This window comes from Muntiacus reevesi, chromosome 3, assembly GCF_963930625.1.
Source record: "Muntiacus reevesi chromosome 3, mMunRee1.1, whole genome shotgun sequence".
In the NCBI taxonomy this organism is placed as follows: Eukaryota; Metazoa; Chordata; class Mammalia; order Artiodactyla; family Cervidae; genus Muntiacus; species Muntiacus reevesi.
Genome location: NC_089251.1, coordinates 268524213 through 268551585, shown reverse-complemented (window position 1 = coordinate 268551585; position 27373 = coordinate 268524213). Strand labels below are relative to the sequence as shown.

Sequence of the window (27373 nt, the reverse complement as noted above, 5' to 3'; positions counted from 1 at the left end):
GTGGCATCACAGAATCACTTGTCTACCAATGGAGAGTCCCTAGGGTGTGGTACAAAGTAATTCCTTTCCCTGTGGGAGCCCTTCAGTTCTGCCCACCTCCAATACAGCTTAGAGCTAGATCTGGGATAGACAGGTCCTGGAGAGCCCTACCACAGACACAGCCTAGGCCCCAGGGGGCAGACCAGCAGTCACAAAACCTTGCCGCCCAGCAACAGCCTAGCAAGAGGTCTGGGATGAATACAACAGAGAAAGAGACACAACCTTGGGCTGCTTCTGGCAGAACTGCAAATGGCTGCACGGGTGGCATGTAGACCTGATGTGCACATACAGGGCTCACTTCCTTCGTGCTCGCCTCCTTAGGAATAGAGCACACACTTCAAGGCAATAAAGCCATATGGAACACAACTCTCAGTGCTTCTACTCCAACTGGAAAACAGACCCTGTCCCATGGAATTAACTGCCATGGAACAGAATAAAGAAAAAGAATGAAAAGAAATGAGGACACAACATTGTTTGTTTGGTACATTTCACCAATGTTTGAATAATAGGGATCCCAGAAGACAAAGACAAAGAGAAAGGGCCTGAGAAAATATTGAAGAGATTATAGTCCAAAAATTCCATACAGTGTGAAAGGAAACATCACACAAGACCAAGAAATTAAGATACAGGATAAATCCAAGGAGGAACATACCAGAACATATATTAATTAAACTCAGAAAAACTAAATACAATGAAAAAAATATTGAAAGCAACAAATAAAATATAAGGGAATCCCTATAAAGCTATCAGCTGAATTTTCAGCAGAAACTCGGTAGGCCAGAAGGGAGTGGCATGATATACTCAAAGTGATGTAAGGGGAAAACCTACAATCTAGAATATTCTACCCAGAAAAGTTATTATTCAAATTCAAGGGAGAAATAAAAAAACTTTAAAGACAAGCAGAAGCCAAGAGAATTCAGCACCACCAAACCAAGGAGCTTCTCTGGGTAGGGGGGAAAAAAAGGCTACAACTAGAAACATAAAATCACAAATAGGAAAACTCACCAGTTAAAGCAAACATACAGTAAAAGCTGGAAATCAGCCATACACAAATATAATATCAAAACCAGGAACTATGAAGAGAGGACAGATATCGGAAATGGGAACTGCATTTAAAAATAAGAAACTAGTAACTTAATACATATATAACATATATACACACATATGTGTATATCAATCAGTTAGTTTAGTTGCTCAGTCATGTCCAACTCTTTGTGACCCCAAGACTTCCCTGTCCATCACCAACTCCCAGACCTTGCTCAAATGCATGTCCATCAAGTCAGTGGTACCACTGACTCATCTCATTCTCTGTTGTACCCTTCTCCTCCCACCTTCAATCTTCCCCAGTATCAGGGTCTTTTCCAATAAGTCAGTTCTTTGCATCAGGTGGCCAAAGTATTGGAGCTTCAGCTTCAGCATCAGTCCTTCCAATGTATGTTCAGGTCTGATTTCCTTTAAGACTGACTGGTTTGATTTCCTTGCAGTCCAAGGGACTCTCAAGAGTCTTCTGCAGCACCACAGTTCAAAAGCATCAATTCTTTGGCCATCAGCTTTGTTTATGGTCCAACTCTCACAGCCATACATGACTACTGGAAAAACCATAGCTTTGACTAGGTGGACCTTTGTCAACAAAATAATGTCTCTGCTTTTTAATATGCTGTCTAGATTGGTCATAGCTTTTCTTTCAAGGAGCAAGCGTCTTTTAATTTCAGGGCTGCAGTGACCATCTGCAGTGATTTTGGAGCCAAAAAAAATAAAGTCTCTCACTGTTTCCATTGTTTCCCCATCTGTTTGCCATGCAGTGATGGGACCAGATGCCATGATATTAGTTTTCTGAATTTTGAGTTTTTTTTTTTTTTTTTTTTTTCTGAATTTTGAGTTTTAAGCCAACTTTTACTTTCTCCTCCTTCACTTTCATCAATAGGCTCTTCAACTCCTGTTTGCTTTCTGCCATAAGGGTAATGTCATCTGCATATCTGAGGTTATTGATATTTCTCCCTGCAACCTTGATTCCAACTTGCGCTTCATCCAGTTTGGCATTTCACGTGATGTACTCTGCGTGTAAGTTAAATAAGCAGGGTGACAATATACAGCCTTGACACACTCATTTCCCAATTTGGAATCAGACTGTGTGTGTGTGTGTGTATATGTGTATATATGCATACATACACATATATATATGTAGAGAGAGAGAGAAAAGAATGAAAAGAAGTGAGTATATATGAGTATACACATACTGCTATAGCAAAATCTTACGGGAAATGCAAACAAAAAAACTATGGTAGAAACACATACATAAAGGAAAAAACAACTCAAATACAATGCTAAATAGCACTAAAGATGATCATCAAACCACAAGAGAAAAGAACAAAAGAGGAACAGAAGAAAAAAAAACTTACAAAAACAAACTAAAAACCATTGAAAAAATAGCAATAGGAACATAGATACCGATAATGACCCTAAATGTAAGTGGATTAAATGCTCCAACCAAAAGACTTGCTAAAGGGATATAACAAAGACCACTATATAGGCTATCTCCAAGAGACACACTTCAGGCCTATGGAAACAGACTGAAAGTGAGGGGATGGAAAAAGATATTCCAGGTAAATGGAAATCAAAAGAAGGTTGGAATACCAATTCTCATATCAGAAAAATAAAATAGACTTTAAAATAAAGACTGTTACAAGAAGCAGGAAGGCCACACATAATTATTATGGAATCAATCCAGAAAGAAAATAAAACAGTGGGAGATATATATGCACACAACACAGGAGCACGTCAATAGATAAGGCAAACACTAACAGTCATAAAGGGAACTTGACAGTGACACAGTAATAGTGAGGGATTTTAGAGCTTCACTTATGTCAAGGGACAGATCACTCAGATAGAAAATTAATTTTTTAAAAAACTCAAGCCTTAAATGATGTATTGGACCAGATAGATTTAATAGATAGACTTAATTTATAGGGAATTGCATTCAAAATCAGCAAAATACAGTCCCTTGTCAAGTGTACACAAAACATTCTCCAGGATAGATATCATCTGGATCACAAATCAATCTTTGGTAAATTGAAGAAGATAGAAATCATATAGAGCATGCTATGAGATCAGAAATCAATTAAAGGGAGAAAACCTGTTAAAAACACAAACACTTTGAGGCTATACACATGTTAAGTAAGTAAGTAAGTGTTAGTCGTTCAGTCGTGCCTGACGCTTTGCCAACCCCATGGACCGAAGTCCACCAGGCTCCTGTGTCTGTGAGATTTTCCAGACAAGGATACTGGAGTGGGTTGCCATTTCCTTCTCCAAGGGATCTTCCCAACCCAGCGATCGAACCCGGGTTTCCTGTACTGCAGACAGATTCTTTACTGACTGAGCTACAAGGGAAGCCCCAATACATATGTTATTAAACTACAAATGGATCATTAAAGAAATCAACCAAATCAACTATACATCAATAAAAAAAAACTTTTTTAAGCTAAAAAAAGAGGGAGTGGAGAAGATGGCAGAGATCACCTTCTCCCCACAAATACATTTTAAAAAATCATCAAAATATGGAACAACTCCTACAGAGCAACTTCTAAATGACCACAGAAGACCCCAGGCCTCCAAAAAGGCAAACTAATTTCCCTGGAATGAGGTAGGATGAAAGAAACACATTTAAAAAAGAAAAACAGAGGACTACAGGACAGGAGTTTGTGCCGCTAGGGAGGGAAGGAGTCATGAAGGAGGAAAAGTTTCCACACACTAGGAAATCCCCTTTCAGGTGGGACCAAAGGGGAGCTGTGGAACCTCAAAGTGGGGGCTCAGAAGGCAAAATACACAGAAATCTGCCCAACAATTCTTCTCAGCCCATAAGCAGCTCACAAGCCTCAGCCCGGGCCAGAGGGTGGGGACGGGCAGCCGGGATGAGTGGCTAGGAAGCTTGGCCTGCAGCAGAGGGTAGGACCAGGTCCAGAGGCTGCAGTGAAGATCCCAGGGAGAGGTAGGGGGCTAGCAGCTATGAGGATGCACTGAGAGGGATACAGAAACAAGGCTGAGGAAATAGACATGACTACCATTGCCAAAGCCAGGAGGGGTGCTGGAGGCAGCAGACAAAACACCATGGATGTGATCCCGATCCCAGGTGTTGCAGCTACCTCCAGGCTATGAACAGGTACAGGTTACTCCCTGTAACCTGCTGGGAGCTTTAACAGCTGAGCTATTTCTAGGGAACCATAAACTGGGCCCCTTTCCTCTGGAAGAACTCATGATCTATCTTAGACTGTAACAACATCCAACAGGACACAACAGCCACTCTCCAATACAACACATATGTGGCTGCCATATCCTCCCCTTTCTCAGCTCAAGAGAGCAAATGAGTCCTAGTGAGCCTCAATCTTTGCCCCCTCATGTCCAGGTGGGGAGCACACTGGGGACTCCAGAGGCAACTGTGAACATTAGTAGCAACTGCAAGCTGGAATAAGGCCATATCTGAGATTGAATTAACCCCATGCTGCCCAAAACAGGTCCAAAGACCTTTCTAGAAACATTAGAGGACTTTGGCATTAGCCTTGCTGGGTGTTCTGGGCTGCTGAGTCTTGCCCTCACCAAGAGTATTAGAAACTTTTCTTTTGTGCTGTGTGGCTTGTGAGGTCTTGGAGCTTCAATATGCATTGAGCCTGAACACCTGAGGTGAGAGACCCAATCCCAATCCCATCAGAGAACTCATGACCTCAGGGAACACTAATAGATAAGAGCCCTCCCAACTGCCTCCATCTCAACACCAAAACCAAGCCCACCCAAAGGCCAGCAAGCACCAGTGCCCAGAAACCCCACATAATCCTTCAATAAAACAGAAACACAACACTGCACACTAGCAGACAGGCTGCCCAAAGCCATATCTAACCTATAGACACCCCAAAACCTACTACTGGACACAGTGCTGCCCTTCAGAGAGAGAAGATTCATCTCCGTCAACCAGAACAGATCATCAAAACAGAAAATTAATAAGGAAATACAAACATTAAATGAAACATAAGACCAAATGGGCCTAATTGATAATGTCAGGATTTTCCATCCAAATGTAGAAGAATATACTTCCTTCTAAAGTGCAGATGGAACATTCTCCAGTATAGATCACATCTTGGGTCACAAATCAAGCCTCAGTAAACTTAAGAAAATTGAAATCATATCAAGCACCTTTTCTGACCAAGATGCTATGAAACTAGATATCAAATACAGGGGGGAAAACTGTAAAAAACAAACACATTGAGATTAAATAATACATTTATACTTAATGAATAGGTTACTGAAGAAATAAGAAGATAAATTTAAAAATTCCTGGAAACAAGCGACAACAAAAAACGACAATCCAAAACCTATGAGATGCAGCAAAAACAGTTCTAAGAGGGACGTTTATAGCAATACTATCCTACCCCAAGAAACAAGAAAAACATCACATACCTGCTGAAAGAACAAAAACACCCAAGAACCTTAGTGGAAAGAAAGAGATCATAAAGATCAGAGCAAAAATAAATGAAAAAGAAAGGAAGAAAAAACAATAGTAAAGATTAATAAAACTAAAAGCCAGTTCTATGAGAAGATAAATAAATTTGATAAACCAATAGCCAGACTCATCAAGCAAAAAAAGGGAGAAAGCCAAATCAACAAGATTAGGAATGAAAAAGCAGTGGTTACAACAGACAATGCAAAAATACAAAGGACCATAAGAGACTACTACGAGCAACTATATGCTAATAAAATGAAAAACATAGAGAAAATGGACAGATTCTTAGAAAAGTTCAACTTTCCATGAGTGAACCAGGAAGAAACAGAAATTGTGAAAAGTCAATTACAAATAATCAAATCAAAATTGTGATAAAAATAATCTCCCCAAAACAAAAGCCCAGGGCCAGATGGCTTCACAGGTGAATTCTTTCAAACATTTAGAGAAGACCTAATACCTATCCTTCTAAAACTCTCCCAAAAGAACAGCAGAGGAGGGAACACTTCCAAACTAATTCTATAAGGTATCACCCTGATTCCAAAAACATCACACACAAAAAAGAAAATTACAGGCCAATATCACTAATGAACATGATGCAAAAATCCTTAACAAAATTCTAGCAAACAAAACTCAACAACACATTAAAAAGATCATGTACCATGATCAAGTCGAGTTTATTCCAGGGATGCAAGGATTCTTCATTATATGTAAGTCAATCAATGTAATACACCATTATTAACGAATTAAAGGATAAAAACCATATGATTATTTCAATAGATGCTGAGAACACCTTTGACAAAATTCAACACCCATTTATGATAAAAACTCTCCAGAAAGTAGGCATAGAAGTAATACACCTCAACATAATAAAAGCCATATAAGACAAACCCAGAGCAAACATTATCTTCAATAGCAAAAATTTGAAAGCATTTCCTCTAAAATCAGGAACAAGACATGGGTGCCCTCTCTCAACACTACTATTCAAAGTAATTCTGGAGGTCCTAGCCACAGCAGTTAGAGAAGAAAAGGAAATGAAAGGAATCCAGGTTGGAAAAGGAGTAAAACTTTCACTGTTTGCAGATGACATGATCCTCTACATAGAAAGCCCTAAAGAAACCACCAGAAAATTACTAGAGCTAAGCAATGAATATAGTAAAGTCACAGGATATAAAATTAACACAGAGAAATTCCTTGCATTCCTATATGCTAACAATGAAAGATCAGAAAAAGAAAGTTAAGTAAACAATCCTATCCACCATTGCAATGAAAAGAATAAAATACTTAGGAATAAATTTACCTAAAGACACAAAAGATCTTATATAGAAAATTACAAAACATTGATGATAGAAACCAAAGATTACACAAATAGGTGGAGAAATATACCATATTCTTGGGTTGGAAAAGTCAATATAGTGAAAATGAGTATACTACTCAAAGCAATCTATGAATTCAATGCAATCCCTATCAAACTACCAACAGTATTTTTCACAGAACTAGAACAAATAATTTCACAATTTGTATGGAAACACAAAAGGCCCAAATAGCCAAAGCAATCTTGATAAAGAAGAATTGAACTGGAGGAATCAGTCTTCCCGACTTCAGATTACACTACAAAGCGACAGTCATCAAAATAGTATGGTACTGGCAAAAGACAGAGATATAGATCAATTGAACAAAATAGAAAGTCTGGAGATAAATCCACACACCTATGTACACCTTACCTTTGACAAAGGAGGCAAAAAACATACAATGGAAAAAAGACAGTCTCTTCAACAAGTGGTACTGGGAAAAGTGGTCAATTACATGTAAAAGAATGAAACTAGAACACTTTCTAACACCATACACAAAAATAAACTCAAAATGGATAAAGACCTAAATGCAAAACCAGAAACTGTAAATTTCTTTGAAGAAAACATAGGCAGAACACTCTCTGACAAAAATCACAGCAAGATCCTGTATGACCCACCTCTCAGCATAATGGAAATAAAAACAAAAATAAACAAATGGGACCTAATTAAACTTAAAAACTTTTGCACAATGAAGGAAACTATAAGCAAGGTGAAAAGGCAACCTTCAGAATAGGAGAAAACAAAGCAAAAGGAACAACTGACAAAGAATTAATCTCCAAAATACACAAGCAGCTCATGCAACCCAATACCAGAAAACAAACAACCCAATCAAAAAGTAGGCAAAAGACCTAAACAGACATTTCTCCAAAGATGACATATAGATGATTAACAAACACATGAAAAGATGCTCAACATCACTTATTATCAGAGAAATGTAAATCAAAACCACCATGAGGTATCATCTCACAATAGCCAGAAACAGCCATCATTGAAAAGTCTGCAAACAATAAATGGAGAGGGTGTGGAGCAAAGGAAACTCTCTTGCACTGTTTGTTGGAAGGCAAACTGGTACAGCCACTATGAAGAAAAGTGTGGAGATTCCTTAAAAAACTGGGAATACAACTGTCATATGAACCAGCAATCCCACTGTTCAGCATAAACATTGAGGAAACCAGAATTGAAACAGGCACATACCACTGTGTCAATCACAGCACTGTTTACAATAGCTAGGACATGGAAGCAACCTAGATGTCCATCAGCAGATGAATGGATAAGGAAATTGTGACACATATACACAACAGAATACTACTCAGCTACAAAAGGAATGCATTTGAGTCAGTTCTAATGAGGTGGATGAACCTACAGCCTATTTTACAGAGTGAAGTAAGTGAGAAAGACAATTGATGTATATTAACACATATATATGGAATCTAGAAGGATGGTACTGATGATCCTATGTAAAGAAGGAGACACAGCAGACATAAATAACAGACTTCTGGACCCAGTAGGAGAAGGAGAGGGTTAGAATAGCATTGAAACATGTACATTACCATATGTAGAATGGATTACCACTGTAAGTTGGATGCATGAAGCAAGGTATCCAGGACCAGTGCTCTGTGACAACCTGGAGGGATGGGGTGGGGAGGGAAGTGGGAGGGGGGTTCAGGATGGGGTGGACGCATGTATGCCTATGGCTGATTCATGTTTATCTATGCCAAAAGCCATCACAATATTGCAATTATCCTCCAATTAAAATATATAAATATGTTTTTTAAAAGAAAATACATACACATTCAGAAAAAAAATAAAATCTACAACAATAAATGCTGGAGATGGTGTGGAGGAAAGGGAACCCTCTTGCACTGTTGGTGGGACTATAAATTGATCAGCCACTATGGAAGACAGTATGGAGATTCCTTAACAAACTAGGAAGAAAATGACCACATGACCCAACAATCCTACTACTGGGCATATACCCAGAGAAAATGAGAATTGAAAAAGCAACATGTACCTCAACATTCATTGCAGCACTATTTAAAATAGCTGGGACACTGAAGCAACCTATACGTTCATCGGCAAATGAATGATTAAAGAAGCTATGGTACATATATAAAATATTACTGGAATATTACTCAGTCATAAAAAGGAAAGCATTTGAGTCAGTTCTAATGAGGTGGATGAACCTAGAGCCTATGGTACAGAGTGAAGTAAGTCAGAAATAGAAAACAAATATCATATATTAACACATACATATGGAATCTAGAAAGATGGTACTGATGAACCTATCTGCAGATCAGCAGTGGAGACAAAGACATAGAGAACAGACTTGTGGGCACAGGCAGGAGGGAAGGAGAGGATGGGACAAATGGAGAGAGTAGCATGGAACCATATACAATACCATATATAAAATAGATAGCCAGTAGGAATTTGCTATATGACACAGGGAACTCAAACATGAGCTCTGTGACAATTTAGAGGGGTGGGATGGGGTGGGAGGTGGAAGGGAGGTTGACAAGGGAGGGGACGTATGTACTCTTTGGTTGATGCATGTTGATGTATGGCAGAAACCAACACAATTTTGTAAAGCAATTATCCTTCAATTAAAAATATATAAACTGTAAAAAGAGCCTCAATCAATAAATGTTTAATCATATTTTAGGTTATTAGCCATATAAATGGTCCATGTTAACTTCTTTCCTTGATAATCCCCTCTCTTCTATTCATTCTACATGTTCTGGGTGAATAAGAATCGGTCCAGGAAGCTTCTCATTCTTTGAGAACCAGCTCAAAACTTCCCTCTCTGGAGAGCCATTCCTGACTTTCCTCCAGCCTCTGTGGTGCCCCCCGAGCACTCTGTGTACATGGTCATAAGAGGATCCACTTATACTGCAATCTTAACTTTCGTGACTGTCTCCCCACTCAGGAAGACAATGTCAGCGTATAATAGTAGAAGATGCTCATTAAGGTTTAATGAACAAAATTCTGCACAGCGGACATATTTCCTGGTGTTTCTGGATTCTGTTTCTATCACTGATACTAAATGTAGTTGTGAATGCAGCTGTTGCTTTTCCTGGGGCTGATCTCAGATGGGGGCCATTTTAACAAATCTAAACTCAGAATTTGAGGCCTCGGTTGCTGAATTAGGTGAACTAGCTGTCTCCAGAAATCATAGCAACTTCACTGAATGACATTAGTTGCCCTCTGCAAACTAGAAGATACACTAAAAACAAAGCTGTTGATTTAAGAGTTAGAGACCAATCAAAGAACAAAGAAAGCTAGATTACCTAAGCATAGCTGGAAGCAAAAACAAAAATTTAAAAGGTATCTATTGTGCTTATCTAAGATTTTTCACAATCCTCTTGTGTTTCCAAAGGTGATTAGGTTTCCTTCCAAATACAATCACATCCAAACCCCTGTGTTTATTCACCAGAGGTTAGTCTCTCCTGACACTTCTTCTAATTGACTTTTTAATGCCTCCAAAAGACAAAACACTCCTCTGGCCCAAAAAAACTTTAAAATTTTTTTCTTCTTATTCTTACATTAGAGTCTCTACTTCTTAGCTCACACATTCAACACTTTACCTACCATCACCCACAACACACACTCCTTAAAAAAGGGAATAAGAAGTTGCCACTGAGGATGGTTTCTGATTCAAAATCTGCTTCTAAACCTAAGCCACTAAGTCACATTGGCATGCAGTGTGGGAAGACATCAACTTTGAGACGTCAGTAATGACCATCCTCGGGCCACAGGCTTAGAATGTCGGGGTAGTTCTGCAGAGAATGGGAAGTAACATACTTTGCAGAGGAACTGGGCAGGGCTAGAACTCTCCAGTCAATGGTGAAGATGTGTTTCCACTTAGGAAATCACAAACTATTCTTATTTTACTTATTCTTACTTTATTTTCAACTCGGCATTCATTAATCATCACTTCAGGCTCACCATAGTGTCTGGGGGCCCTCCCTCAAATCCAATACCCCCTTACCTCCCAGACAGGCACCAAGGGCCAGCGCATACATGAGTGGTGGAGCAGGTAGGCTGACATCAGGGTCTCTGCTCAGGTTTAGGAGCACGGGAATCTGTGGAGGAAAAGGACACAGACATCATGTCCATGAAAGCCCAGAGGAGTTACCCATTCTGTGACCAACTTGCAAAATCCAAAGCACTTTTTAACACTCAAACTTAACACAGCACAGGACATTCAAAAGGAAACATAAGTGAACTTTAAAATAAAAAAATCTTGAATTTGAGCCTATGAGTAAGTCTTTGTTTCCAGCCACATGACCAACTGGCCCTCCTTCTCAGGTGCCCCAAGCAACTGTGGATCTTACATGGGGTGAAGTATCATAGAATCTCACACAGTGCTGGGGACTAAAACCATCTAACCAGTATATATTATCCCTTCAGTGGACCACCTCCTACATTAACTCTATGCATACATCATCTTATTTAATTCTCAAACATCCTCCAGGTGTGCTTGCTATTCCTTCAATCAATAGATAGGGACATTGTCTTTTTTCCATTGTATATCCTTGCCTCCTTTGTCAAAGATAAGGTGTCCATAGGTTCGTGGATTTATCTCTGGGCTTTCTATTCTGTTCCATCGATCTATATTTCTGTCTTTGTGTCAGTACCATACTGTCTTGATGACTGTGGCTTTGTAGTAGAGTCTGAAGTAAGGCAGGTAGATTCCTCCAGTTCCATTCTTCTTTCTCAAGATTATTTTGGCTATTCGAGGTTTTTTGTATTTCCATACAAATTGTGAAATTATTTGTTCTAGTTCTATGAAAAATACCATTGGTAGCTTGATAGGGATTACATTTAATCTATAGACTGCTTTGGGTAGAATAGCCATTTTGACAATATTAATTCTTCCAATCCATGAACACGGTATGTTTCTCCATCTGTTTGTGTCCTCTTTGATTTCTTTCATCAGTGTTTTATGGTTTTCTATGTATAGGTCTTTCGTTTCTTTAGGTAGATATACTCCTAAGTATTTTATTCTTTTTGTTGCAATGGTGAATGGTATTGTTTCCTTAATTTCTCTTTCTATTTTTTCATTGTTAGTATATAGGAATGCAAGGGATTTCTCTGTGTTAATTTTATATGCTGTAACTTTACTATATTCATTGATTAGCTCTAGTAATTTTCTGGAAGAGTCTTTAGGGTTTTCTATGTAGAGGATCATGTCATCTGCAAACAGCGAGAGTTTCACTTCTTCTTTTCCTATCTGGATTCCTTTTACGTCTTTTCCTGCTCTGATTGCTGTGGCCAAAACTTCCAACACTATGTTGAATAGTAGTGGTGAGAGTGGGCACCCTTGTCTTGTTCCTGATTTCAGAGGAAATGCTTTCAATTTTTCACCATTGAGGGTGATGCTTGCTGTGGCAATCTCTTTAACAAGTGGTGCTGGGAAAACTGGTCAACCACTTGCAAAAGAATGAAACTCGAACACTTTCTAACACCATACACAAAAATAAACTCAAAATGGATGAAAGATCTAAATGTAAGACCAGAAACTATAAAACTCCTAGAGGAGAACATAGGCAAAACACTCTCCGACATAAATCACAGCAAGATCTTCTATGACCCACCTCCCAGAATATTGGAAATAAAAGCAAAAATAAACAAATGGGACCTAATGAAAATTAAAAGCTTTTGCACAACAAAGGAAACTATAAGTAAGGTGAAAAGACAGCCCTCAGATTAGGAGAAAATAATAGCAAATGAGGAAACAGACAAAGGATTAATCTCAAAAATATACAAGCAACTCCTGAAGCTCAATTCCAGAAAAATAAATGACCCAATCAAAACATGGGACAAAGAACTAAACAGACATTTCTCCAAAGAAGACATACAGATGGCTAACAAACACATGAAAAGATGCTCAACATCACTCATTATCAGAGAAATGCAAATCAAAACCACAATGAGGTACCATTACACGCCAGTCAGGATGGCTGCTATCCAAAAGTCTACAAGCAATAAATGCTGGAGAGGGTGTGGAGAAAAGGGAACCCTCCTACACTGTTGGTGGGAATGCAAACTAGTACAGCCACTATGGAAAACAGTGTGGAGATTTCTTTAAAAACTGGAAATAGAACTGCCATATGACCCAGCAATACCACTTCTGGGCATACACACTGAGGAAACCAGATCTGAAAGAGACACGTGCACCCCAATGTTCATCGCAGCACTGTTTATAATAGCCAGGACATGGAAGCAACCTAGATGCCCATCAGCAGATGAATGGATAAGGAAGCTGTGGTACATATACACCATGGAATATTACTCAGCCATTAAAAAGAATTCATTTGAATCAGTTCTAATGAGATGGATGAAACTGGAGCTCACTATACAGAGTGAAGTAAGCCAGAAAGATAAAGAACATTACGGCATACTAACACATATATATGAAATTTAGAAAGATGGTAACGATAACCCTATATGCAAAACAGAAAGAGACACAGAAGTACAGAACAGACTTCTGAACTCTGTGGGAGAAGGTGAGGGTGGGATGTTTCGAAAGAACAGCATGTATATTATCTATGGTGCAACAGATCACCAGCCAGGTGGGATGCATGAGACAAGTGCTCGGGCCTGGTGCACTGGGAAGACCCAGAGGAATCGGGTGGAGGTGGGGGGGCGGGGATCGGGATGGGGAATACGTGTAACTCTATGGCTGATTCATATCAATGTATGACAAAACTCACTGGGGAAAAAAAAGGATAAATAGAAGCTAGGAGTATAAATCATACAGTATAATTTCAGTGGATAGTTTCTTTAACCATTAGGTAAAATTGTTTCTCTATTAGAATGATCACTAACAATTAAGAACTTAAAACTAACAGAAAAATTTTAGGTTTTAATTACATAAAAGATTATCAAGAAGACAGTCTTGTTAAGAAACATTCTGTTAAGGAAATATTTTGGATCTTGAATTAAGGCCAAGCATGAATAAAGAACATAGGTGATGGGTAAAAAAAAAAAAAAAAAAAATAGATAGGGACATCAAGACTTGGAGAGATGCAGATCTCTTAAACAGCCAAGCTAGACTTGATTTCTGGTTTCAAATGGCATGCAGGTAAACATTTCTCTGAGGAATTTGTGTTCCATAAACATGTCCCCTTTTGACTCATGCTGATAATGAAACCCAGAAGAACACAAAATCTCTGGGCCTGTTTCCAGTATGTTCAGGAGATATTGTTCCATGTTATCACTGGTAGGTACCTCAGCCCATTAGAGGTTAAAGAGGGACCCCTGGCTCTTCTGCGTTGGAACAGTTGCCTTGTATGGACTTCTGTAAAGAGCATGAGGAGGAGGGCTCCAACAGTAACACATCTGGAAAGGACTACCCAAAATCACAGACAGCAAAAAACCATGTGCATGCACACAAGCTCACTTCACTCATGTTTGTGCAATGCTATGGACTGTAGCCTGCCAGACTGCTCTGTCCATGGGACTATCTAGGCAAGAATATTGAAGTGGGTTGCTTTTTCCTTCTCCAGGGGATCTTCCTGAGCCAAGGATTGAACCCCCGTCTCTGACTTGGCAGGTGGATTCTTTACCAATAAGCCACCTGTGAAGTCCTCCTATCAAAAATTACTTTAAATGTAAATGGATTAAATTCTCCAATCAAAAGGCACAGAGTGACTGAAGGAATTGAAAAAAAAAAAAAAAACCAACTATATGCTACACAGGACATACATTGACTCAAAGTAGCGTGATGGGAAAAGATATCCATGCAAGTAGAAAGAAAGCAGAAGTAACTTTTTCATATCAGACAAAATATACTTTAAGTAAAAAATGGTTAGAAGACCAAAAAAGTCATTATATAAGGGGGCCAATTCATCCATAAATTATTACAACTGTGAATATATGTGCACCCTACAACACAGCACATAATTATATAAAGCAAATATTAAGAGATCAATGTATTTTGATACCTTATTTTAATCAATAAACAAATCATCCACACAGAAAATCAATGAGGAACTATGGATCTGAACACTTTTTAAAAAATGGACCTAACAGTCATATGGGCTTCCCTGGTAGCTCAGCTGGTAAAGAATGCAATGCAGGAGACCTCAGTTCAATTCCTGGGTCAGGAAGAACCACTGCAGAAGGGATAGGCTACCCACTCCAGTATTCTTGGGCTCTCCTGGTGACTCAGCTGGTAAAGAATCCACCTGCAATGAGGGAGACCTGGGTTCAGTCCCTGGGTTGGGAAAATCCCCTGGAGAATGGAACATCTACCCACTCCAGTATTCTTGCCTGGAGAATTCCATGGACCGTATAGTTCATGGAGTCACAGAGGGTTGGACATCACTGAGTGATTTTCACTTTCACATTCAACAGTCACATATAGAACATTCCATCCAATAGCAGCAAAATGCACATTCTTTTCAAGCACACCCTGAGCATTCTCCAGGATAGATCATTTGTTAAGTCACAAAACAAGTCTTAAGAAATTTAAGAAAAGTGAAATCATATCAGTTCTCTTTTCTAATTACAATGATGTGAAACTAAATATCAATAACAAGAAAAAAAACTCAAAAATACAGAAATGAAGGTTGGAAATGAAGCTACATGCCCCTTAAGCATCAGTGGGTCAAAGAAGATCAAATTTTTTAATTTTGAAAATCTAAATTTTGGAAATTTTTGGAAATTTTTAAAATCTAGACAAAAGTGGAAACACAGAACACGAAAAGTTGTGAGATACTGCAAAAAAGTGGTTCTAAGAGGGAAGTTTATAACAAATGACGACATTAAGAAAAAAGATGGACTCAGTAGTAAAGAATCTGCCTGTCACTGCAGGAGACACAGAAGATATAGATTCGATACCTGGGTCAGGAAGATACCCTGGAGAAGGAAATGACAACCCACTCACGTATCCTTGCTTGGAAAATTTCATGAAGAGAGGATACTGACAGGCTACAGCCCATGGGGTTGCAAAGAGTTGGACATGACTGAGCCCACACACATACACACACGCACGCACTCACTCCCTTGTGGTCCAGTGGTTAAGAATACACCTGCCAATGCAGGGGATATAAATTTCATCCCTGCTCTGGGAAAATTCTACATGCCATGGGAATTCTAAGCCCGTGAGCCAAAACTACAGAGCCTGTACAAGTCCATGAAATTCTCCAGCCCAGAATGCTGGAGTGCGTAGCCTTTCCCTTCTCCAGGGGATCTTCCCAACCCAGGGATTGAACCTAGGTCTCCCACATTGCAGGTGGATTCTTGGGCCACAAGGGAAGCCCAAGAATAATGAAGTGGATAACCTATCCCTTCTCCAGTGGATCTTCCCAACCCAGGAATCGAACTAAGGTCTCTTGCATTGCAGGAGGATTCTTTAACACCTGAGTTATTAGGGAGCACTTTTCTATGTATGAGAAGACACAAGAGTCTGCACTTACTGAAATCATTTTGTTGATATCCATGTCACCTATCTGGGGCCAATATCCTGTGTTTTCACTTCCTGAGTTTCCCCATGGCTCACCGTAAGGGGTGGCTACAGTCTGATGGCTGCTAAATGACAGATATTCTTTTCTTTCCTGAGTTTCCTCAGAGCTCACTGGCTCATGCTGATGACTATGACATCCTTGTTTACTGATATGGAAGGAAATATTTCATATCTCAAAATATTTCATTTCAGGAAATGTTCAATTTCTGATGCATAAATTACCACTTTTTAACTCAATATCCTGCACAGGAATAGTAATATTTTAAAATTTAAAATCATCTGAGATTTCTTCTTATTTAAGCAAATGAGGCTGAAAAGATAGGCTTAAGTTGAGAAAGACTGTCAGAGAATTCTCAGTCATTAGCAGTGTATTTTAGTTTTCCCATACAGTCTCTAAGGCAGTGCTCTGGGAAGACTAAAATAACTGCTCACAAAAACAAATCTGGGCTCACATGTAGCTCCCACAACTCCCTGACAACTGTAGGTAAGAGAAGAGGAAAGAAGGAGAGGTGGGCAGATATCAAAGGGATTTTCTTCTATGGAAATATTTGTTAAAATATTGAAATATTTCCACACCAGTTGATCAAGAGTCATCATCTGAGACCCTGCCCCTCAACCAAGACATTGGCTGGCATTTCTAGTCATTGGAAATGGTGACAGTATCCGCCACTTTTCTAACCCTGTTAAATAAAATTTCCACATTTGTTAAGTCTCATGAACATGCATGCTGTTGACCTGGAGAATGACCCGTCTAAAGCTATATTCTTACAGCAGAATAAGGTTTAACTGAAACACAGGCAGTTCTGCAAGCCTGACAGCAGAAGGTCCAGTCACTGCTCCTGTGTTTTCTCTTCATGTATGATGGCCATAAGTGAGCAAACCTATCTCTACCCTTGGATTGATCTGACATTTCTATAATATGTTCTTGGGTCTCCTTGTTCAGTCCTCCAGGAAAATAGCAGAACTGAGAATGTGGAGATTTCACCAAAATAAAAATGCACATAGCAGCCAGACCTTGATCATGCCACTCCTCAAGACTGGTGCAGTAAGAACTAGGTACTTTAAGGGATGTTTGGTTGGATCTGGCCCCAGAAATAGCTCAAGAAACCAAAATTTATAGAGTAGAAGATGCGCTACCCTTCTAGGAATGCCCAAACTCTGTAGGTCCATGTAAGACAGGCCAGACCACAAAGATTCACTAATGCAAAGCATGAGGCATTCGAGTTCTTTCTACTCCAGTCAGAGGTGCGGAGGGACACAGATGACTGCTGATATCTCATACAAAATCCAAGTCCCCCTTTCTTCAACACACCCCAAGGTCAGAGGACCTCTCAACTGTGCAGCGTGTAGATGCTTCTAGTTGGAAGAAGGGATGTGTAGTGGGCAGGAGTTATCCTCTCAGGCAGGAAACCTAAATCACCTCCCCAGGACACATTTATTTCATTGCATCTGTCAGAGGCAAGAACCAGGGGGAGATATCTATATATACACAGATTTTTTTAAAATAAAGACAACTGGGGGGCTGAAATTGAGGAAATCCCATATCCACAAGGTGTGCAGCAAGGAAGGAAAGGTGATGAATACCTATAGTCCACAGGGTGGTAGTCGGGAAGTAATATCCAAGGGAAGCAGAGCAACTGAAACTGACTGAGCAGGACCCTGTGGAGCTCCAGGGCACAAAAACCCTTCTCTGTCCCATTCCCTGAGTCCCAAAGTACAGGCTCAAACTGTTGCTAATCAGGGAGGGGAGGAGAAATAGAGATAATGGAGGAGCATTCAAGAAATAATAGTGCAGCCTTGGGGCAGGGTTCTGATTCCCCCTCAAGGGATACATCTAACAATATTTCTTACTTCTTCTGCCAAAATAAAACTCCCACCAAGTGGAAGGAAGGTGTTAGCTACTTGATGTAGCATTCTTCATTCCAAAAGTCGGTTTGCCCATTATCAGTGATGCTAGAAGATCTCTCAATTGAAGGAATGCAGGTCCGGCATGCACCATGATCAGAAATAACATCCCTTGATTATAAAACTCCTCCCATACACCCCCCACCCCGGATTGGGACACAGAGTTTTCAGGGCATTAGCCTGCTGTTGCCCTCTTTGATTAACAAAGCAATAGACATTTTTTCCTGTAATACTTCACCCCAAACTCTGTCTCTGAGATTTAATTTGGTATTGAGGTACAGAGGCCAGATTAAGCTTTGCATCTGCCAAACTTGGCAGTGTCTCCAACACTAACTCATTCATAACATCCGTCTATTCCCAAGGCCTTCTCAGGGCACACCAGCGTCTCCCAGTGCTGACACATTATACCAGCCTCTGGTGTCTTTGGCCCACCGTGACAGTGGCTACCACAGAGAAGAATCCAGAGAAGAAACAACTTCCTTCTGGGGGAACATATTGGTAAGACCAGCTCTTAGGACAAGGAAGAAGAGAATTGAGGGGAATAGATATTACCAGCAACAAAGAATATTGCAGGCAAAGTCACAGTGAGTGAAGTGAAGTCGCTCAGTCGTGTCCAACTCTGTGACTCCATGGACTGCAGCCTCCCAGGCTCCTCTGTCCATAGGATTTTCCAGGCAAGAGTACTGGAGTGGGTTGCCATTTCCTTCTCCAGGGATCTTCACGACTCAGGGGTTGAACCCGGGTCTCCCACGTTGCAGGAGGACCCTTTACCCTCTAAACCGCCAGGGAAGTTGCTCAACTAGAGATGGGGGTGTGACTCAGGTGGCAAGGAGGCTTGGCAGAGAGATGGTATGGTAATTTTATCTGTGACTCTCAGAAACAGAGTGAGCACTGAGACGCCCATTTCCCTCGGTGCTGGAGGATGTAAGTCAAGGGAGATGTAAAGAAAGAGTTACTATGGAAAAATTAACCTATTGCAAATTATTTACTTATTTAGTCATAAAACACTTACTAAATATCTTCTTTGTACCAGACACAATGCTAGTAAATAAGACAATGCAGCTGCAGACATGCCTTAACAGTTTGATGACTACTTTAGCAGAGTTATGTGTAAACCATTATGGGACCCAAGGACAAGCAAGACCCTGCACTAGAAATACAGAAAGCATTGTAGAGAAAGCATTTAAGTAGGTATTGAAGGAGGCTCTGAGGAACTCTTATATTTAGGGAACTCTGTTTCATGAGCTCTGGGTCCCCAAAGCAGAAGGCAAACCTCATTTTCCCCATCCGCTTTGTAGATAAATAGACATGTGATATAGCCTCCTCCAATCAGATACTTTTACTTGAGAGGTAGGCTTGGAGAATTTGATAAATGTAACAAGGTGTGCTCAAGGCAGAGTGACAGAGGTCCAGATACTCAGCATCCAACAATGGGAAAGGAAGTCCAGGCAAAGCAGCAGAGCTTGGGGGCCTCATGGGGCAAACCCTACTCATGGTGTCCTTCAGAAAATTCATGAACTGTACACTATCCTTATATATACTCCTATTTCTCTTAAACTAACTAAAATGTGTTCTATTTGTCAACTGAAAAAAAATCACAAAACCTAAAAGTTGAGAGTTATGTTTGAAAACTGGAATATTTCTTGCCATATCAGTAAACAAATGACGTCCCAGTCACCAGTCATCAGAAATCACAACCACCATGGATGGTGAGCTGATGAGCCCTCAGGGAACTCAGGAAAGAAAAGAATACCCACCATACAAATAGTAGCCTTCAGACTGCAGCCACTCCCTATGGTGAGCCCTGAGAAAACTTGGGGTCTTGTGAAGTCACAGGATACTAGCCGCAGATAGGTGAGGTGCACATCAAAGAATTTATTGCAATGAACCGGCTCTTGTATCTTCCCATACATAGAAAAGTGCTAAATTCCTTAGCATGAGATATGTGGTTTCCTTTCATTGACAATAAACTCTTGATGTTCAGACTACCTGCCCTTTGTTGTAAAACTTCTACATAACCTAGCTCCTCCCCTGGCTTCCTTGGAGCATTTCTCTCAGGGTTACTTGAGATGCGTCTCCCGGGCTTGGAGTTCTAAAGATTTTCACTGAATAAAACATAACTATCAACTTTTAGGCTGTGAATTTTTTTTTTTTTTTTTTTTTTTTTTTTAGTCCACATGTTTTATTCAGTGTATATTCTTAGGATTTCAAGCCTAGGAGGCAGTATCTCAAGTAAACCTGTGAAAACTGCTCCAAAGAGGTCAGGAGGGGGAGCCAGCCTATATGAGTTTTACAACAAAGGGCAGGTAATCTGAATGTCAAATATATATATGTATAGTTAAGTAAAGAACACCAGATATCTCAAGTTAAGGAATTTAACTCTTTTCCATATATAGGAAACTAAAAGAGTCTTGACTCACTGAAATCATTCTTTTGAAAGTATCCTCTGTTTTCACATCCTGAGTTGCCTCAGGGCTCATAGTCCACTGTGGAGGGTTATAATCACTGACGACTGTCCCTTGTTAATGTCTTTTGTTAACTAATATGGCAGACAATATTTTCTCTCTCATGTTGATTGCAACTGTTGATTGAAATGCAGATACAACTATGTGCATTACAAATAGAAAAATTCCCACTAAAAAGACTTAGGAATAAAATCAGCACCATCCAAATCAGTTAAAGGATGAGATTTATCAACCCAAGAGAAATCAGAAAATAACAGGGGGAAAAGAATCAGAAAAGAAAAAGTACAATATATGCAAAACCATAATAAAATATTAGGAATGAACTCAAGTCTCTCCTTCAACACAATAAATTTAAACTGATAAAGAGTAAAGGGACAAAGTAAGTAATTAAATTGTTAATCCTATTAGGGGACTGTAAGTAAAGAAAAAGTATGGAAGAGCCTTGTAAGTTAATGCATGCAAGAAAGCAGTTTTGCTCAATGACAAAACCATAAAACCAAGAAGGCTTGCTAATAAAACCAGGCAACAGAAGCATGAGACATGCTCCCTCAAAAATAAAACAGTGGTGGCATGAGACCCACATCTTTCCCAGTGAGCTCAGTAAGTTAATGATACCAAGGACATGTTCCTTTGCACACACTAAATACAAAAATGGAAGGAAAAGTTTACATTATACTAAAACTTGAAATAGTTTACCATTTTTAGTGTATGTTATTGCCTTTTTGCTCTTTTCCACTGTGCCATAACAGTCCTGGCTGGACCATTCGCATGAAAAGTCACTTCAGTCATGTCTGACTCTTTGTGACCATATGGACTATAGCCTGCCAGGGTCCTCTGTCCGAGGGATTCTCCAGGCAAGAATACTGGAGTGGGTTGCCACTTCCTCCTCCAACGACTTGATCATGTAGGGACAAGAAAATACCCCTGCCCAACCTGGAAGAAGAGTTGGTGATGAAAGCTTCAAGTCTACTCAAGAATGAGGGGAAAAGGTGATCTTTTCCCCTTCCCCATTTTTCCTTTAATCATAAATCTGCAGCCCACTAAGTTCTCAGGCACAGCATCCTCTTCCCCACCCACCCACTTATAAGCCTCACAAGCATCCTTTTCTAATAAATCACTTCTTCTGTATCATTTTGCCTCTCACTGAATTCTTTCTGTGCTGAGATATAAAGAACCAAGATCCTCAAAGGCCTGAAATACCACCTGTTCTCTTAACAAATAGAAATAGATGATATGCATGAATTTTAAAAATCCATTTGTTTCTTGTTTTTAAAAATAAAACTGAAAAGAGATTTTTAAAATAATTTTTAAATGATTGAAAATAATAAGAAAAAGATAAACCAGGCAGAGGGTCAGAGCAGAGAGATAAGGAAAGACTCTACACAATGTGAAAGAAATGACCATTCAGAGGAGACATAGATAAGGAACCTCTAAAGCCTAATCCAATGGCATAGTACTCAGAGAAACTGTGCTGAAATGTCAGTTTAAATAGATAAATCCATAAATTGATCTGTTCTATCAGAATTTAGTGTTTAGGGAAGGGACAAGTGAATCTAAAGGAGCTCTAACAACAATTGGCATGCTTGTACATGTAGACGGTAAAGCTCTGCTCTCACACAGGGCAAACTAGCCACATGCTAGTTCAAAAGGACACTTCGGGGATATATAACTATGAAATCCTACAGGCCACATCCCCGACAACTCCCAAAATGAGAAAGAAGTGGGAAAAGACAGACAAGTAAAAAAGAGGGAGGAAGGGACAGTTGTGTAAGACCTCAGTGTCCACCCAGATCTCTGTGCCACATACTCCCCAGGCTCATGCATTTGGGCAGGGCCATGGGATCGCCGGTCAGGGCTGTGGTTTTTCCAGTGGTCATGTATGGATGTGAGAGTTGGAGTGTGAAGAAAGCTGAGCACCAAAAAATTGATGCTTTTGAACTGTGGTGTTGGAGAAGACTCTTGAGAGTCCCTTAAACTGCAAGGAGATCCAACCAGTCCATCCTAAAGAAGATCAGTCCTGGGTGTCCATTGGAAGGACTGATGCTGAAGCTGAAACTTCAATACTTTGGCCACCTCATGCGAAGAGTTGACTCATTGGAAAAGACCCTGATCCTGGGAGGGATTGGGGGCAGGAGGAGAAGGGGATGACAGAGGATGAGATGGCTGGGTGGCATCACCGACTCAATGGGCATGAGTTTGAGTGAACTCTGGGAGTTTGTGATGGACCGGGAGGCCTGGCGTGCTGCGATTCATGGGGTCGCAAAGAGTCGGACACCACTGAGCGACTGAGCTGAACTGATGGGATCGCCTCCCATCCAAGGACTATGACAGGTCACATCTGATGCTACTTCCAGACTAAAGCAGAAACCTAAGTGGCCCTCCTCTGAGGCAGCCACCTCATGCTGGGAGATCTGTGGGATGCAGGAAGCTGTCTGCCAGCTATTCATGAAGCTGCTATTTTTTTTATCTCAGAAGTTTGTTTCCATCCCATGTTGATTCACACAAACCAAGATCTTTCCATTAATTCTTTGATAGTAATATACCTCAGATATATGAGCTTAGTTCCCTCAGGAGAGGGAACGACAGACTAATACTGGGGTTGAGAGAAGGAATAGAGAATGTTACATTCATCTATAATATTTTATTTCTTAAAAACAAAACAAACAAGAAAACTTGAGACAAAGAGAATAAATTTTCCTCATTTTGGGTGGTAAGCATACAGATATTTGTTATACTATCCTCTGTGATACCCTTGATGTATTTTTTCTTTTAGTTTAGATTTTAAGTAACTTAAAATTTAGAGAAGAAAAACACCAAAAGTGTCATATTTTTAGAAAGTAGAGGAATCTAAATTTTACAATGATAGGGACCATTTTGCTAAGTCCAAAAGAGGTTCTGGATCCTGAAACCTGGAAGCCATCCAGATGGTAGGGTGCATTGGCTCTGAGCATCCTGACTTTGAGGAAGTACAGATGAAGTTTTGCTGATGAAACCCTCCAGGCTGCAGCTGCAGGCTCGGATGCATGGAATCTTCTCTAGACTCTATTTCAACTAAGAAAGGGATTCACACACAAACTGATCTAGCATCTCAGAAGCCCAGGACCCTGCTGCTTTACCCTGCCTGAGAGTTGCTTCTGCCCCTGGCCCTCTGTGGGACCACAGTCATTGTTAGCATACACTGAGCAGGACCAATACATTCAACAACATCCAGATGACTTCTCTAACTCAGGACTTCATGAACAAATAAAAACAACCAGGATTAACTCAGAATTACCAAGCCCAGACCATGGGAGAACAATAGCTTGGTAACTGGAGCATCAACCCAGCAGACACTGTGATTTCAAGCAATATGTGGTAACACAGAGTCCCAGTCACCCTAAGGTCCTGTGAGAGAGATGTAGCCCTCAAGGTCACAAGAACAAGAGAGAATACTCTTGTCTAGGATCCTGACAAAAGAAGTATTCACATACACCCAGCACACCTATGACCCCAGGTGCTGTTACAGGACCCCAGCTTCCTTTCCCCACCTTCACACTGTCATGCCAGGGATTGACAATTCTGCCCTAAGTTGAATATCAATTATGTCAGAAGACACAGCAGGAGCAGGGCACAATAGCCTTGTAAAAGGCATGTAATATGGACCCTTGATCTCCGCTTGTGTCAAGATCACACAGAGAATTCAAAATCCTCTCCAGGCCATAGCATCAGAAGATATCCTGAAAGTGAAAGTGAAATGTCAGTCATGTAGTCATGTCCAATGCATTGCAATCCCATGGACTGCAGCCTTCCAGGCTTCTCTGTCCATGGGATTCTCCAGGCAAGAATACTGGAGTGGGTTGCCATTTCCTTCTCCAAGAAGCCACCCTGGCCAGTTAAAATAGATTCTGCCTTTGTAGGAAAAAGAGTAACACCTTCAACCAGCCTCTGTCTTTAATGTTTTTCAACTGTCTTTAATGTCTTCCAGTTTTCTTCCAGTGTTCAGGTTGGGGCAAGCTGGGTGTGAGGGGAAGGAAGTTTTTAAAAGGCAGGGTCAGCGTTGGAGTGAGGGACCAACCTGCTCTTCCTTGAGCTGGTATGGACTGGGTACAGTTTAGAATACTCCACAAGATGGCAGAGAAGAAGAACGTGTACTCATCTTCTCCTGCAAGAACGCCATAATCACAACTCACTGCTGAACAACCATTGACAGGAGAATGTTGTATCCCACCAAAAAAACATACCCCATGTCCAAGGGCAAGAAGAAGCCCCAGCAAGACAGTAGGAGGGGCGAAATCACATTTAGAATCAAACCCCATGCCCGCCAGAGACACTCAGACAAACAAAACGTGCACACCAGGAAGCCCCACAGAGACTGAGACAGACCTGCTTTTGAGTGTTCGAGTGTCACCTGCGGAGGTACAGGTCCGCAGTGGCCTGCTGCAGGGGTAGAGGCTCTGGGTGCAGCAAACGTGGATGTGGCATAAGTCCTCCTGGAGGAGGTCACCATTAACCCCACCATAGAGCCACCAAAACTTACACAGGACTGGGGAAACAGACTCTTGGAGGGAAAACCTTGTGCACAAGAGGACCCAAGAGAAAGGAGCAGTGACCCTACAAGAGACTGACCCAGGCTTGCCTATGAATGTTCAGGAGTCTCCAGCAGAGGTGTGGGTCGGTGGTGGCCTGCTGCAAGGTTGAGGGCACTGAGTGAGACAATGCTTGTATGAGAGCTTTGGAAGGAGGTCACCAATATCTTCATTGTGAAGTTGTTCGGTCGTGTCTGACTCTTTGCGACCCCATGGACTGTAGCCTACCAGGTTCCACCGTCCGTGGGATTTTCCAGGTGAGAATACTGGAGTGGGTTGCCATTTCCTTCTCCAGACCTTCCCAATCCAGGGATTGAACCTGGGTCTCCCGCCTATAGGCAGACACTTCACCTTCTGAGCCACCAGGGAAGTCTATCTTCATTATCTCCACAATAGTTTGGTCTCAGGTCAAACAACAGTGAGGGAACACAACCCCACCCATCAACAGAAAACTGGATTAAAGTTTTACTGAGCATGGTCCCACCCATCAGAACAAGACCCAGTTTCCTCACAGTCAGTCTCTCCCATCAGGAAGCTTTAATAAGCCTCTTATCCTTATCATTCAGAGGACAGACAGAATGAAAACTACAATAACAGAAAACTAATCAAACTGATTACATGGACCACAGCCTTGTCTAACTCAATGAAACTATGAGCCATGCCGTGAAGGGCCACCCAAGACGGATGGGTCATGGTGAAGAGTTCTGACAAATTTTGGTCCGCTGGAGAGCGGAATGGCAAACCACTTCAGTATTCTTGCCTTGAAAACCCCATGAACAGTATGAAAAGGCAAAAAGATATGACACTGAAAGAAGAACTCCCCAGGTCAGTAGGTGCCCAATATGCTACTGGAGAAGAGTGGAGAAATAACTCCAGAAAGAATGAAGAGATGGAGTCAAAGCAAAAACAACACCCAGTTATGAATGTGACTGATGATGGAAGTAAAGTCCAATACTGTAAAGAACAATACTGCATAGGAACCTGGAATGTTAGGTCCATGAATCAAGGAAAATTGAAAGTGGTCAAACAGGAGATGGCAAGAGGGAACATCGACATTTTAGGAATCAGTGAACTAAAATGGACTAGAATGGGCAAATATAACTCAAATGACCATTACATCTACTACTGTGGGCAAGAATCCCTTAGAAGAAACGGACTAGCCCACATAGTCAACAAAAGAGTCCAAAATGCAGTATTTGGGTGCAATCTCAGAAACAACAGAAACATCTCTGTTTGTTTCCAAGGCAAACCATTCAATATCACAGTAATCCAAGTCTATGCCCCAACCAGTAATGCTGAAAAAGTTGAATAGTTCTATAAAGACCTACAAGATATTCTACAACTAACACCCAAAAAAGGTGTCCTTTTCATTATAGGGGACTGGAATGCAAAAGTAGGAAGTCAAGAGATACCTGAAGTAACAGGCAAATTTGGCCTTGAAGTTCAAAATGAAACAGGGCAAAGTCTAGCAGAGTTTTGTCAAGAGGATGCACTGGTCACAACAAACACCCTCTACCAAAAATACAAGAGAAGAATCTACACATGGACATCAACAGATGATCAATACCAAAATCAGATTGATTATGTTCTCTGCATCCAAAGATGGACAAGCTATATTCAGTCAGCAAAAACAAGACTGGGAGGTAACTGTGGCTCAGATCAGGAACTCCTTATTGCCAAATTCAGACGTAAATTGAAGAAAGTAGGGAAAACTACTAGACCTTTCAACCATTCAAGTATGACCTAAATCAAATCCCTTACATTTATGCAGTGGAAGTGATAAATAGATTCAAGGGATTGGATCTGATAGATAGAGTGCCTGAAGAACTATGGGTGGAGATTCATGACATTATACAGGAGGCAGTGATCCCGAAGGAAAAGAAATGCAAAAAGGCCAAACGTTGTCTGAGGAGGCCTTACAAATAGCTGAGAAAAGAAGAGAAGTGAAAAGCAAAGGAGGAGGAAAGATATACTCATTTGAATGCAGAGTTCCAAATAACAGAGAGGAGAGATAAAGCCTTCTTCGGTGATCAATGCAAAGAAAAAGAGGAAAACAATAGAATGGGAAAGACTAGAGATCTCTTCAAGAAAAT

The 27373-nt window shown here is 40.6% G+C and overlaps 1 protein-coding gene across 4 annotated transcripts in view; it reads right to left on the bottom strand.

Annotated features, from left to right (window-relative positions):
- The window catches only part of OCA2 (OCA2 melanosomal transmembrane protein), a 267404-nt gene that overhangs the window by 5945 nt on the left and 234086 nt on the right, over positions 1–27373 (bottom strand). For all 4 annotated transcript variants that reach the window (XM_065927959.1, XM_065927962.1, XM_065927960.1 and 1 more), the window contains one exon: positions 10862–10955. In XM_065927959.1, coding sequence (XP_065784031.1) covers positions 10862–10955 — 94 coding nt within the window. The remainder of the gene's footprint in view (positions 1–10861; positions 10956–27373) is intronic.